Source organism: Stylophora pistillata, chromosome 3, assembly GCF_964205215.1.
Source record: "Stylophora pistillata chromosome 3, jaStyPist1.2, whole genome shotgun sequence".
Taxonomy (NCBI): Eukaryota; Metazoa; Cnidaria; class Anthozoa; order Scleractinia; family Pocilloporidae; genus Stylophora; species Stylophora pistillata.
Window position 1 is genome coordinate 45,554,092 of NC_142521.1, and position 12,789 is coordinate 45,566,880.

General features: G+C 37.0%; 1 protein-coding gene and 1 pseudogene across 1 annotated transcript; both read right to left on the bottom strand.

The window, feature by feature from the left end:
* Positions 1-161: 161 nt before the first annotated feature.
* LOC111333441 (UDP-N-acetylhexosamine pyrophosphorylase) lies at positions 162-10,280 on the bottom strand. Its single transcript, XM_022939009.2, has 9 exons — positions 9,702-10,280; positions 8,211-8,574; positions 7,474-7,539; positions 6,404-6,537; positions 5,740-5,811; positions 3,957-4,025; positions 2,735-2,896; positions 1,707-1,758; positions 162-1,204 (listed from the first exon to the last, which is right to left on the bottom strand). The coding sequence occupies exons 1-9, from the start codon at positions 10,181-10,183 to the stop codon at positions 1,088-1,090; spliced, it is 1,518 nt and encodes a 505-aa protein (XP_022794744.2). The 5' UTR covers positions 10,184-10,280; the 3' UTR covers positions 162-1,087.
* Positions 10,281-11,071: 791 nt separating this feature from the next.
* On the bottom strand, positions 11,072-11,873 carry LOC148736380 (uncharacterized; annotated as a pseudogene).
* Between the last annotated feature and the right edge of the window lie 916 nt (positions 11,874-12,789).

Consider the following 12,789-nt stretch of genomic DNA (forward strand, 5'->3'; position numbering starts at 1 on the left):
AGAATGCCAAAAAGCAAGAATTTAGAACAAAATCTACATTTGCGAAAAAGTTATATTTATATCTTCCTGTTTGAGCAGAGCGATTAAAACCAGTCACACATCTCCTTAGCAAATATAATTCAATAGTAAGTTTGCATCTATGGCAGAGGAAATGGCAAAAATAATTTTTTCTTCTGTTTATTTTTATTAAAATACCATTCCCCACATCCTAATTCCCATGAATTTTTAAATTGGAAAAATCTCTTATTCACATTAACAGCATATCACTTTGAACACAAACATTGAAAGCAGATAGCACATGGGTCTAAATGGTTGGGCCTTCAGTGTACTTTCTCATTCCACAATAATCATTCTGATTTACAAATACTACCAGACTAAACTTTCTGTTGCTATTAAGTGTTCAGAACATATCGATTGATTGATATTGTTCATATTTTGGATTGTATCATATTCCTAAACTCTTCTTTGATATCTAACCTGATTGCAACAGCATGACCACTGCTCTTTCCCCAATCAAAATTTAACAGCTTTCACACATTTTATGCATTGACAATTTTCTAAGTGCTCAATAACTTATCACCACAAATTGTACCTCGCTCAAAGAAAAAGAATTGCTACAGGTATGTGCTTCAAAGACTATCAACTAACTTTCTTTGTTTAACATTCAGGAAATTCCTTCAAGATATTTTTTGTATTGATTTCTTGATATTTTGCTTTGGTCACCAATTAAACACCAGCCTGATGTGGTTCTGCAAGCATCTGAGTTAATGTTTCTGCCTTTTGTCTGGTTTCCATAAGATCATCTGGACCATCACATCAAGAAAGCTTCCAAACCATTGGCAAGATTATGTGGGAACACAATGTATAGTATCACTGACCCCCCATGACCATTGAGAAATTTCTTTTTTTTATTGAGATGATTGGGAAAATCGAATGAAAACCACACCAAAGTACCTACAATCATGAAAAAGCTTGATTTTCAAGTGGCCACCTTGTGACTGATGATCACTGACTCCATTGATGAAGGAATTAACAGAGCAAATGTCATGGGCTGTCCAATGATTAAGTGACAATTTTGAAAACAATATCAGCATTCTCTGCTTTTCTTGGCTGCTGGTTCTTCTGTTTTGTCTTCTCCATCTGCTGGGAGGTAAATTTCATTTGCTGCAGAAAATTCTTTGCCTTTCACTTTATCCTCTAATCCCTAAAATAAAAGAAGATATCAAAAAGAAAAGCAGCATGAAAAACCCTCACTATGGTACTAAACAAAAAGTGACGCAAGACATTCATATCCTGCTTAGAATGTGGAATTTAAAAATAGTTAATTCCACTTTGTTTTATCACCATTTCTATGGAAGCAACCAATATGTGCTATTTTTTTTTTTTTTTTTTTGGCAAGGTCAGATGTTTGGGATTTGGAAAGCTACACATTTTTAAAATCTAATTTTCAGATAATTCTCAAAACGTGCATGGGTAGAATTCCCTCCTTCAGCCTGTCACGTCTTTGGTACCAGGAACACAGTTGTATTACCGGTAACCCTTTCACTTTAACCTAATAAGGCAAATTTGCCATACTGTACATTTCCTAAGGTGCAGAAAGGAGAATTTGACCTCATGTGTGATTCAAGGGTGATATTGTTAGGAGAAATTACATGCTAGTTACTCTTTACCGATAACTTGTTTACTAATTGGAAGATATTACTCACCTCTCCTGCGTAGGAAAGAAGAGGAGAAATTTCACAGACTACAGATGTGGCCCTACATGTAAAACCAGAAAGAAAAGGCAGGCAAACTTATTCAAACTGGATAAAAAGGGTTGGAAATCACTGCACTGGTGTGTTCTCACAAAGATTCCTTTTGTTTGTTTGGTGAAAATATTTCAATTGAAATTAATTTGAAATTTAAATTCCCACTCTGGGTACTCAGTCTTAAGGGGGAAAACACAGAAAGCATGCAAGGTGAGTCAAAAAAGCCTAGTAGCCCATGCTTGCCTAATATTATCCTAGCTTTCATATATCAAGTAGATGCAACCCCCTCCCTCCAATGGCATTTGAACAGATTTCTCTGACAATTTGCTGCCATCTCTAAAGAGTGGAGATTTGGGGTCTATTACAGACCCCAAACCATAGAAAAAATCAACCAAAAACACCAAACTGCGAAATAAAATTTGATCAAAATTCCAAAATTGCATGCAAAACCAAAAATTTTTTTCACATCCCAGTTTTCAAAACCCTAATCAATCCCATGCTGTGGTGACAACTGGAGGGGCATAGTGGCTGCTCAGACTGCAGTGGAACCGAAACCCAAATAGGAAAAACCAAAAGTCTACATCAGATACCAAATCCAAAAATCCCATTAATTTTAGTATTCTTCACAAGAACTAAAAACCAAATCCTAAAATTTGGAAAATCTGCAAACTGCAATGAACACCAAAATCAAAGTTTTTTGGTAAAAAAAAAAAAACTGAAAAACCAATCTAAAAAACAACCAAAACCCCAAAACCAAAAATCCCAATGCCCCCCTCCTTTTAATTAATACTCCCATGTGGAGAGAGGCATGAGAGTTATGTACCATGTCCAAAAGCACTACACACTGACCCCACCAAGCCAGGGCTCCACTCTCAAATTCTCAACGTGTTGTCCAGCAAGCTCACCATTTGGCCACAGTATCTATGAGAGCCTGATACAGGCTGGACATTTTACAACTGTTTAGAAAAGAACTCTCAAGGTCTTACCCATTGATGTCTATGAACTTGGCACCAGCTTTGGTTAGGTATCTAAAATGTAAATTCGACAAGTCCCCGAGTGCTGTTTCTGGACTCTCCTTTGGTGAGCCCCTAGCATTTTTTAGGGGAGAAAATTCATCTTCTCTAGCAACTTCCAGAAGAGCAAGTTTCCTATAATTGTAATAAATCAAAAGATGAAAATACCATGAATAACACAAGTGCATATCAGTTTACAACTACTACTGATTCAATAATAATTTTTCATATTATTTTATTCAATGACAAATAAGCACCCCTTTCACTTCCAAGATCTTAAGGGAACCAGAAAAGTATTAAAGGCTGATAGTTTCTAAAGAAACTGTTTGGGGCTGCATCAGTGGGGGTAACGAAATAATTTGGATAAAAAAAAATTATATCAACAAAGTTGAAATGGTAAATTGGCCACCGTAACGATTACAAAAGCTGACATTTCAAGTGTTAGCCCTTTGTTGGAGCGAATAGAGGAATTGTGGGTTGTGTGTGCTTTTAAAGGCAGAAAATGGAGCTATGTGATTGGTGGGAACATGGCAACGAGAAAAACACGAATAAATTAGTGGAACGAAAAGCGTTCGTTGATCCCCATGGGATTTAGACTGCCGGTTTGAAAGATGAGCTCTTGTTCAAGAGTTTTACCGCTTTCCGTGCTACCTAAGTGTAAGGAAAGACCGCAGATTGCCAAATATTGCTTAGAATGATCAGGTAAATTAAAATATCTAGCGACTGGTTTCGATGTGTCCTTGTCATTCCATAAAAGTATTAATCTACTAGCAAGTGTTCATTACCTGAAAAGGGAATTCTGCCCTAAACTGTACTTGAAAACCAATATTGCATACGAAATTAATAATAAAAAAGAAAATAGCAAAAATATTGTTTGTTTTTATCTGGAGTACGAACAAGAGATGCAAAACAATATCACTTAGCTTTGTTTTCAACTCACAACTCCACACTAAATACCTGGCTATGTTAACCAATCAGAATGCAAGATTTTATTCAATTATGCTACTCTATCACATATGCTGCAATTCTTGCAGTTTGACTGTACTTCTGAGGAAATTACTATCAATGATTCTTTCACAAGGAATCTAGATGCAGCAGTTCATGAAAAATTAAAAGAAGACATGTAAATTTTTTCTTTTCCTTAACCTATTTTCAATCATGTTGGTGATATTATTGTAATTGAAGCAAATCTTACTCTGTGAACTCAAAGACATCAAAGACAAACTTCTCCAATTTAATTCCATTTGGTTCCACTGGTTTATTCCTGAAATGAAAGCAAGAGGTTCATAATATGAAGCTCATCTAAAAATTACCAAATTGCCATTTTTCTTCAAGCTACTCATGTATGTGTTAAGATTTCAAGTTGAAATTTCAAAATTAATTATATGACTGTACAGCTATATTTCTGAAAATTACAATGATTAATATTTAACAAATGCTAAACACCACAGCATACATCATTTAGGAGCATAGACTTGGAAGGTTGCTAAGCACAAAAGAAGCTTAAGAGTTGCACAAGGCAATAGCTAAGATTGACTCTTAGCTAGCTTCTTGAGTGCTTAGCAAACCTCCCAAGTACATCCATAACTCAATAGTGTACAGTACATTGGGGTGTTTACCATTCTTTTTAAAACAGAACATTGACACATTGTGGCATAAGAGCTTGCTTTTATCTAACACTGAAATCTTATTTGACTAGAAAAAACAAGCTTGCAGAAACTAGACTTTGCATTTGCTCATGTCTGCAGCATACACCCATGGGCAAATGATGGACACTGAATTGACCAATCAGAGCATGCACTTTACTTTGGTTATGTTATAATTTCTCCTCTTTCAGAGGACAAGTATCCGCACTCACTTTTATTTAAATGACATTAGATTTTGTTAGACATTTAAGAATAAACACTAGCGAGAAAAACACACAACGTTTCGATGACTCCATGTCATCATTCTCAAGTGAGAAGAGAATAAAAATGAATAGTTAATTTATACCGTACGAAGGTGGCAAACGTAAAAAGTTAAAATATTTAAAATATTTAAATAAATAATTGCGCGTGTTGAGTTCATAAATGTAAACTATTAAATAAATAGTTTCGCGCGTATGGAATCCGATTGTTTGTTCAGAGGGCTTCATCTTCTTTATGAAAAGCATTTCATGAACTAAACAGTCCAGTTTCCCGGTGCACTTTTTAAGTACGTTGAAATGCTTGGTCAGGTCGCTGATGGTTTGTAGGCAGTGGTCGTTCTTTAGATGTTTGCCGATGGCCGAATTACGGTGCTCATTAATACGTTGATGTAAATGCCGGCTGGTGTACCCGACGTACTCTGCATCACACAGATCACATTTATAATTATATACAACGCATTGTTGGCTAACCATAGCTATAATTATAATTATAAATGTGATGTATATGTATATAATTATAAATGTGTGATGCAGAGTACGTCGGGTACACCAGCCGGCATTTACATCAACGTATTAATGAGCACCGTAATTCGGCCATCGGCAAACATCTAAAGAACGACCACGGCCTACAAACCATCGGCGACCTGACCAAGCATTTCAACATACTTAAAAAGTGCACCGGGAAACTGTTTAGTTCACGAAATGCTTTTCATAAAGAAGATGAAGCCCTCTTTGAACAAACAATTGGATTCCATACGCGCGAAACTATTTATTTAATAGTTTACATTTATGAACTCAACACGCACAATTATTTATTTAAATATTTTAAATATTTTAACTTTTTACTTTTGCCCCCTTCGTACAGTATAAATTAACTATTAATTTTTATTCTCTTCTCACTTGAGAATGATGACATGGAGTCATCGAAACGTTGTGTTTTTCTCGCTAGTGTTCACTTTTATTTAGTTGCAGTAATCTACATGTATCAGTGAACACCAAGCCAAGAGATTTTTTCTGAATTTGGAAAAACATTGGCAACAATGCTGATAAGGTAAATGAGAAACCCTCTTACCTTTTCCCATTTTCATCAACAAATGGGATCTTCTTCTTGGCAATGTGAAACTTGAGTGATGGTTCATGCTCTCTAAGGTAAAAGATATGAAAAACCAAAAAAGGGAGATCACATTATGTTTTAGGTAATTGACTGATGGGGGGGAGGGGGTGGGGGTTGAGACACTCTACTCACCCCATGGCATGCAGCCCTTATAAGGGGGAAATTTTGTACAAAGTCGTTCACCTTAAGTCTGACACAGGGCTAGACATGTTATAATTATGATAGTGAGCTTCTGTCAACTGCTTTTTTGGAATTTTCGTGACTTAAATGTTCAACTCACTCTTAAGCAATGCTTTGTCACTTGATTCATTGATTACAAGAGATAATGATCATATAAATACTGAAAACAAAATTTCTTGACCAGGGTTGAACATTATTTTAGTATGAATCAAAACATTGACCAGACAATGAAAAAAAAAATGTGGCCAATGTGGCAGGAAAAAACTATATCACAAAGTACAGATTCTAAATTAGAAAGTGCACAAACATGCAAATAATTGTTTTGTGCTACAATTAAACAAACTCAACTGAAGATTTAATTCAACTGATTGTTGCATTTATCAGAGGCATAAAATATTTAAGTGAGTGAAGCACCTTGAGTTCCATTTTTAAAAACACTTACGTAACAATTTTCTCCAAGAAGTCCATAGTAAAGAAATGATTGCAAATGTTTCCATCTCGAAATAAGAGCCTATCATTGTTGTCAGGGTCTTTCATCTCTGCAATTTCTTTTGATATCTCACTATACTCAGCAACCTGATCAAAAATACTTATTTAATACCAAAAAAAAAAAAAAAAAACCTCAATGTGCTTTGCACATATTTTAATAACAGGCATTAATCTGCTGCCTGTCTTGAGTAGTCCTTTTTATAGTCGTGGGCTTGGTGGCCAAGCCTTTGAACAGGAGAGAGGCTAAGGGTGACCCTGTTGTGATAGAGACCTGTATCTAGTTAGCATTACAACAAAGAAATTTGCATTTAAAAAGCAGCAACATCTCTATCACTGAACAAGGTCACCCTTAGCTTAACTCCTGTTCAAAGGCTTGGCCACCAAGCCCACAACTGTGAATAGGACTATTGGAGATTAGGCTTCTGGAAAGTTAAGCCATGAAAAGAAATCATACAGCCTTTAGCAATTATTTTTGTCTTACAATTTGTTTGCTAGATAATGTATGAATGTTAAGGAGAGAAGATACATGTAAATCCCTTCTGGGAGTTGGTAATGCATTAAGGTCAAGATAATGGGACAAACTTTCTGTAGTTTTCATTTACCCTTCATAATTAAAGAAATGGTTGTTAAACATCATGCTACCTATTAAATAGAATGTGATTTTCTTTGTGTGACACCTGGCAAAACAAGGTAAAATTTTCTCTGCAAAAAAATCCATTCTCATGAAATAATATGTAGAGGAAAAAGTTTGCATCAACGTTTTTTTTTTTTTTTTTTTTTTTATGGCTCTCTATCCATGGCCTGTTATTGAAAAGGACAGAATCTATAACTGAACCTAGACACTTGGAATACCATTCCATGTTTGGTTTGGTTTGATGGATAAAATTATAGTTGTGAGGCTGGCCATAAAGTAATATTTTGACAAACAATTTTTTGAAAATTTGACAAATAATCTGATTCTTGCAGAAACAGTTTGCAATGAAAATTCCTTTTTCATGTTAAGTTATACTACAAATGACTAACCTGGTATTTGCCCTCACATTTCACAACAACTCCGACTCTCTCACCTGGAAGTGTTTTCTCAACAACCTGCAATAAAATGATAACAATCTGCCTAGGTGATTCACATAAAATACTATTATTTGATCATTTATTTGATAATTTATTGCTTATTTGTACAATTAATTTTATTGAAAAAATGAGAGCTAAAATGCATTTTTTAATTATGTATTCTGTTTACCAACACTTAAGCAAGTAATTTAATTCATTTGCTAGCTTTTTAACAGCTACACTGCCAGTCTGACTAAATGGTAAGCATATAATTATAGTTTAGAGGGTATTTACAAGCAAGCTTTAACAGGGAGATTGTTATTGAAACTAGATATATATCTGCACGAATCAATGCACTTGTAATGGAAAAATATAGGCACAGTTTTCAAAAGCTTTTCACTGACACTAATTTCATATGAAAATTGCATAACTATGAATGAAAAAATTATACCATGCGAAAGGTACAGTATGTGAAAGCATTTCAATACCATTCATTAACAGTACATGAAAAATGTGTTTGACCTCCCTTCCAATCAGTGTCTCCACACGCTTTTTCAATAATTCTTACGAACCATTATCCTAACTTTTTAACATATCTCTGAAAATATTTGGTCACCCTCCGTTAACAGGGTCCTTTACGAAAATTCCACACCTTTGAGCCAAACCAAGATGGGAGGTATAATATTTCACCAGCACAATGAAGCACTGACCTTAGCACCACATTCTGCTGACTTGTCAACACAAAATCCAATGAACACAGGATCGGCCATCTTGACAAGGATGTTGTCAACACAGTACACATGAACATACTCTATTCCATGCTGTCTCATTGTACTAATAGTAACATGGTTGTCTACACCATCATCACCAAGAGCTGCGTACAAACCACCGTTTCCACCGGGAGCTCTTGCAACTTTACCACATTGATCAAGAATAATTTTTCCTTCCATGGTCAGACAAGGAATGGTGTGCTGCTCAAAGAAGAGGACATAATTTCTTTGTAGCCCAAAGTAATCGTGTTTTTCAAAAAACTTTTTTGTTTCTTCCATGGTGTGTTCACTTGTCATGATGTACCTGCAGTGGTGTGACAATATGCTGTTAATAAATTTCAAAGTTCCTACAAAATAAAATCTGCAACATCTCCTTAGAGGGTGCTGAATGGATTATAATTATGTGACATGGATTAAAATTTTAAGACTAAAATTAATGTGTGATGCATGAATTTTACAAAAAGTTGAGCATGATTCATGAATTAATGAACCAGTGTGAGGTATAATTTGCTTAAATATGAAATACTGTGTACATGACCCAGAAATTTTTCTTTCAGTTTGTGAAAACTTTGAGATTTCCCCAAATTGCTCTATATAAGGAGAGGTTTGAAGTTATCCCTTTCATGAATGTGATGCATGAATTTTTCTAAAATCTGTATATGAAACTGGATCAAGACCCATTTACTATCCTTTCATTATTCCCATAATGAAAGCACCAAATTACTCCTCTAAGTTTATTTTTTCAGTTAAGCTACAACCAAATTTGAAGGCAAATAACAAACAATCAGGATCCTTCATAATCCACAACATAATCACTGATACCTGAAGACTGTTGGTATGAGGGAAGAAATTTCGTTATTATTTACTGATAAAATAATTAGCCTACAACTGAGTGAAAAAGTTTGGAGTTTCAGTGAATAACAGCTCGATAGATTTCACCTCCTCGTCAATACATGTCTCCCCCCACCCCCCCTCCCCAACCCATGGTAGTACTAAGGGCTTTTATGGTAGTACTCTGGTTACGATACTCAAACACAGTGCTTAATGATTAGTAGTCCTTACTTTAGAAACTGCCGACGGGATGAACCACAGTGGCCCTATATTCAAAAGTTGTTCTCACATGACTCTCAGGAGATTACATACCTTACTACAAACTTATTAGTAACAACAACAAAATTATAACGCCTTACGCGCTGGGAGAGTCCCACAATAACTTAATTTATATTGATCTCGATATTACGTACCTAAAATCGCATTTCAAGAAATTGTGAACGTTATTTGCTAGTCGTAAATAAATTCTAAGTTTAAGCTAAGAAGAGGTGATATTCATTTCATATTGGGCTGACAGGAAATTGTTTTTAAAAATTAGCGAAAACGATTAACAGACAATGAACATTGCGCTCATACAAAAGAATTTAAGTTGTGCCTTACCAAGGAACTGTAGATTTCTTTCCGGTCAGTTCATAAGCCAATTCTTGCACTTTTAAGATTCTCTCGGCTTGAAGTTGATATAATGTCTTTCGTGATGGTAAGCCGACATTGTACATTCCCTTCGGATAAGAGACTCCAAGACGGGTTCCTTGTCCACCGGCGAGAAGCAGTACAGCGACTTTTCCTTCGCTTATCATCTGTAGACCTTTTTCATTCCAAATGGCAACTTTGTTTTCATTTTTCGCTCCTATTGCACTACCAACTATCTGTGGTGGAACCGGCTCCAGTTTCTCATCTTTCTTGTCACTTGCTTTGGCTTCGTGCATGGTCTTCTCGAACCAGCGGTTTATTTTGGCGAAATCGATGTGCTCGAGATCTTTGTAAAAATCAGACTGCTCTTTATCGTTAAGCGAATCCCAATGCAGAAGTAAATGATCTTGATTGTTCTCTTCGAGCTCACTTCTTAAGTTTTCGATGTCCATTATAGCGGAGGTGATAGCCGTTCGAGATTATTAATGAAACCGGCTAGGTACCCGCCAAAGTCAACATCAAGCGTGATGCCGGTAAAAGTGGCGTGAGGTGACAAGGCTGAATAACGTATACGCATGCGCTACATTTTGCCGCGGAAACACGGATTTTGAGTCGTTCGCAAGGTTGCACGTCATTGCCGCCATGTTGGTGGACGTAAACAATAGATTTCTTACTAGCTTCTTTTGTTCGTCCACCAGCATTTGTCCCTTTCACCATTGTTACCTGTGTCTATAGAGACTGGTTGCAAACCACCTATTCTGTTGCTTCGAGGCGTCGTTTTCCTTGCCGCTTTTCATTTACAGAACAACCTCCAAAAACTTGGTACACCCCCTAAAAATTTTCAAAAATTAATTTTCTCCTTAAGGACTTAAGAGGAAATGTGGTCAAAAATCGAACATTTTCAAAGTATGGTGGCAACAGCCGAAAAATCGATTCGGCTCATATTCTTTAGTTAGGTAGGCCTTATGGTGAAACAAAGCACTGCATTCTTCGTTTGGCTGAAATCGATTTATTTTCGAGAAAATCGACAAAAGCTGAATTTCGTCCAAATGCCGCTTTTGAAGCTCAAAATTTCAGACGAAAACACTTGGACCGATAAAAACTACTAAATCTTGAAAAACAACACCAATACATAATTTGACAGCAATTTGAGCAATTCTTGATCATTTATTTAGGGAAGGTACGTTTCTTATCGGGGGGGGGGGGGTGGGCCGGGTCTTCGGAGGGGAGGGTCATTAGTAAATATTTTACAAACTGGGGAGGGTCAAGCCTGTTTGATACGCAGCCGAGGGAGGGTCATATTTTTTTTTTTTTTTTTTTGCAAGGAAAAAACTACACCATGTCGGTTAGTTGACTTTTAATTATTTGTTACCAAACACGCGAAGTGTACAGAAACCTAAAACTTATATATACAAGCAAAGCTACCAGTCTAAATCAATCTACATCATTTTAAACAGATGTCGAAATATTATGTCAAAAAACTATCTTGTCCCAACTAACGTAATTTTCTCTCTCGACCCATGCCCGCTTTCGTCCATATTTTGACATCGGTAATGTTTCTGCGCGGGGTTCCGGTATAAAATTAGTGTCCGGTGACGATTCGTTACTTGAGCTATTCGGGCTTGAACCGACAACTCGATCTACCACATCACTTTGCGAGTCAGTTTCCACCTCGGAAAGTGACGAGGTCACTTGTTGCTGTACATTTCTGAGTGGGGGCTTCCGAGGTTGTTGACGCCCCATTAAATTGTACAGCAAGCTACCAATGTGCGCTTTTATCATTGCGACTTTTTCAGCTTTCTTCCCGTTGAAGGTGATATTGTGATGGGAAAAGTACAAGGATAGTTCGTCCACCCTCAACGACGACAGCTTATCGGAGTTGTACAGTCCAACCCAGTCAATGTCATTGTACTCCCGGTTCAGCCGTTCCATTCGCTCCAGTTTCAGTCTCCTCTTTCTTCTTCTCTTCGCACATTTTTATCTGGGCAAGGTGCTCAACATACTCCGCTACAAGCTTTTCGGGGACAATGTAAAAAACTGAAAACCTTCTAATAGCCTCACAGTCCCCACTGACTAGTTCACTTTCCTCAAACAATCGCTTAATCTGAGCTCGAGGCTGGAAGTCATCCGGCTCACGGCCATCGGTGAAAGTTACACTCCAAGAGAGATAATGGAAGTTTGGTAGCTTGCCATAGTCGGGATATGGTCGTCGAGTTGGAAGTGGAGCGCTGGTAGTCTCATCCTTCTCGCAAAATTTACATAGTTTGCCACTTCTCTCTTTACACGACATGCGCCTATACTCAATATAAAGCTCACCTTTCTCGCAAAATGCTATTTGAGAACTCAGTAAATTCGCTCTTTGGGTTCGGGAACCACCCCAGATCTTCATCTTTCCACTTCTCTGGACTTATACTTTCACTTGTTCCCGCACCCGATGTGTTACCAACAGAGTCAGAGGAGTAGCGGGCATCCTTTTTAGAATGGCGAGTCGGCAAACAGCCACAATAGCCACAAGTTGCTCCATCTGACCTCAAAAAATCCATGCATTCTCCACAAGCGCATTTCCCTCTTTCTATTCCTCGCACATCCTTGCCCATTTTCAAGTTTAACCATGCAACGCCACGCAATTAACTGCTTTGTGTGCAGACACGGTTATGTTATCAACACTTCCAGTCAGTTATTTTCATTTCCGGTTGTTTTTGTCTTGGAGAAGGTGGGGGAAGGGTCAGATCCCTTTTGTTTAGGCATTTATGAAGGGTCATGCATTAATCCAATCTGGAAAGTGGGAGGGCCACGACTTTTTTGGCAAAAAGTTTCTAAAATACCCCGCCCACCCCCCCCCCCCCCAATAAAAAAAGTACCTTCCCTTACACAACGTAATTGAATTTATCTGACCTTCTTCTAACAAGATTAAAAATAGGTCAAAAGTAACCTGTTATTCAACTATGTGCTATACAAAATAATCCACTGAAAATCTGGCTTTTGTAAGGCGAAGTGTGGTTCTTTTCGATCTCCAAAGGATATTTTGGGAAATAATTCAGTGCGATTTAATCAAATT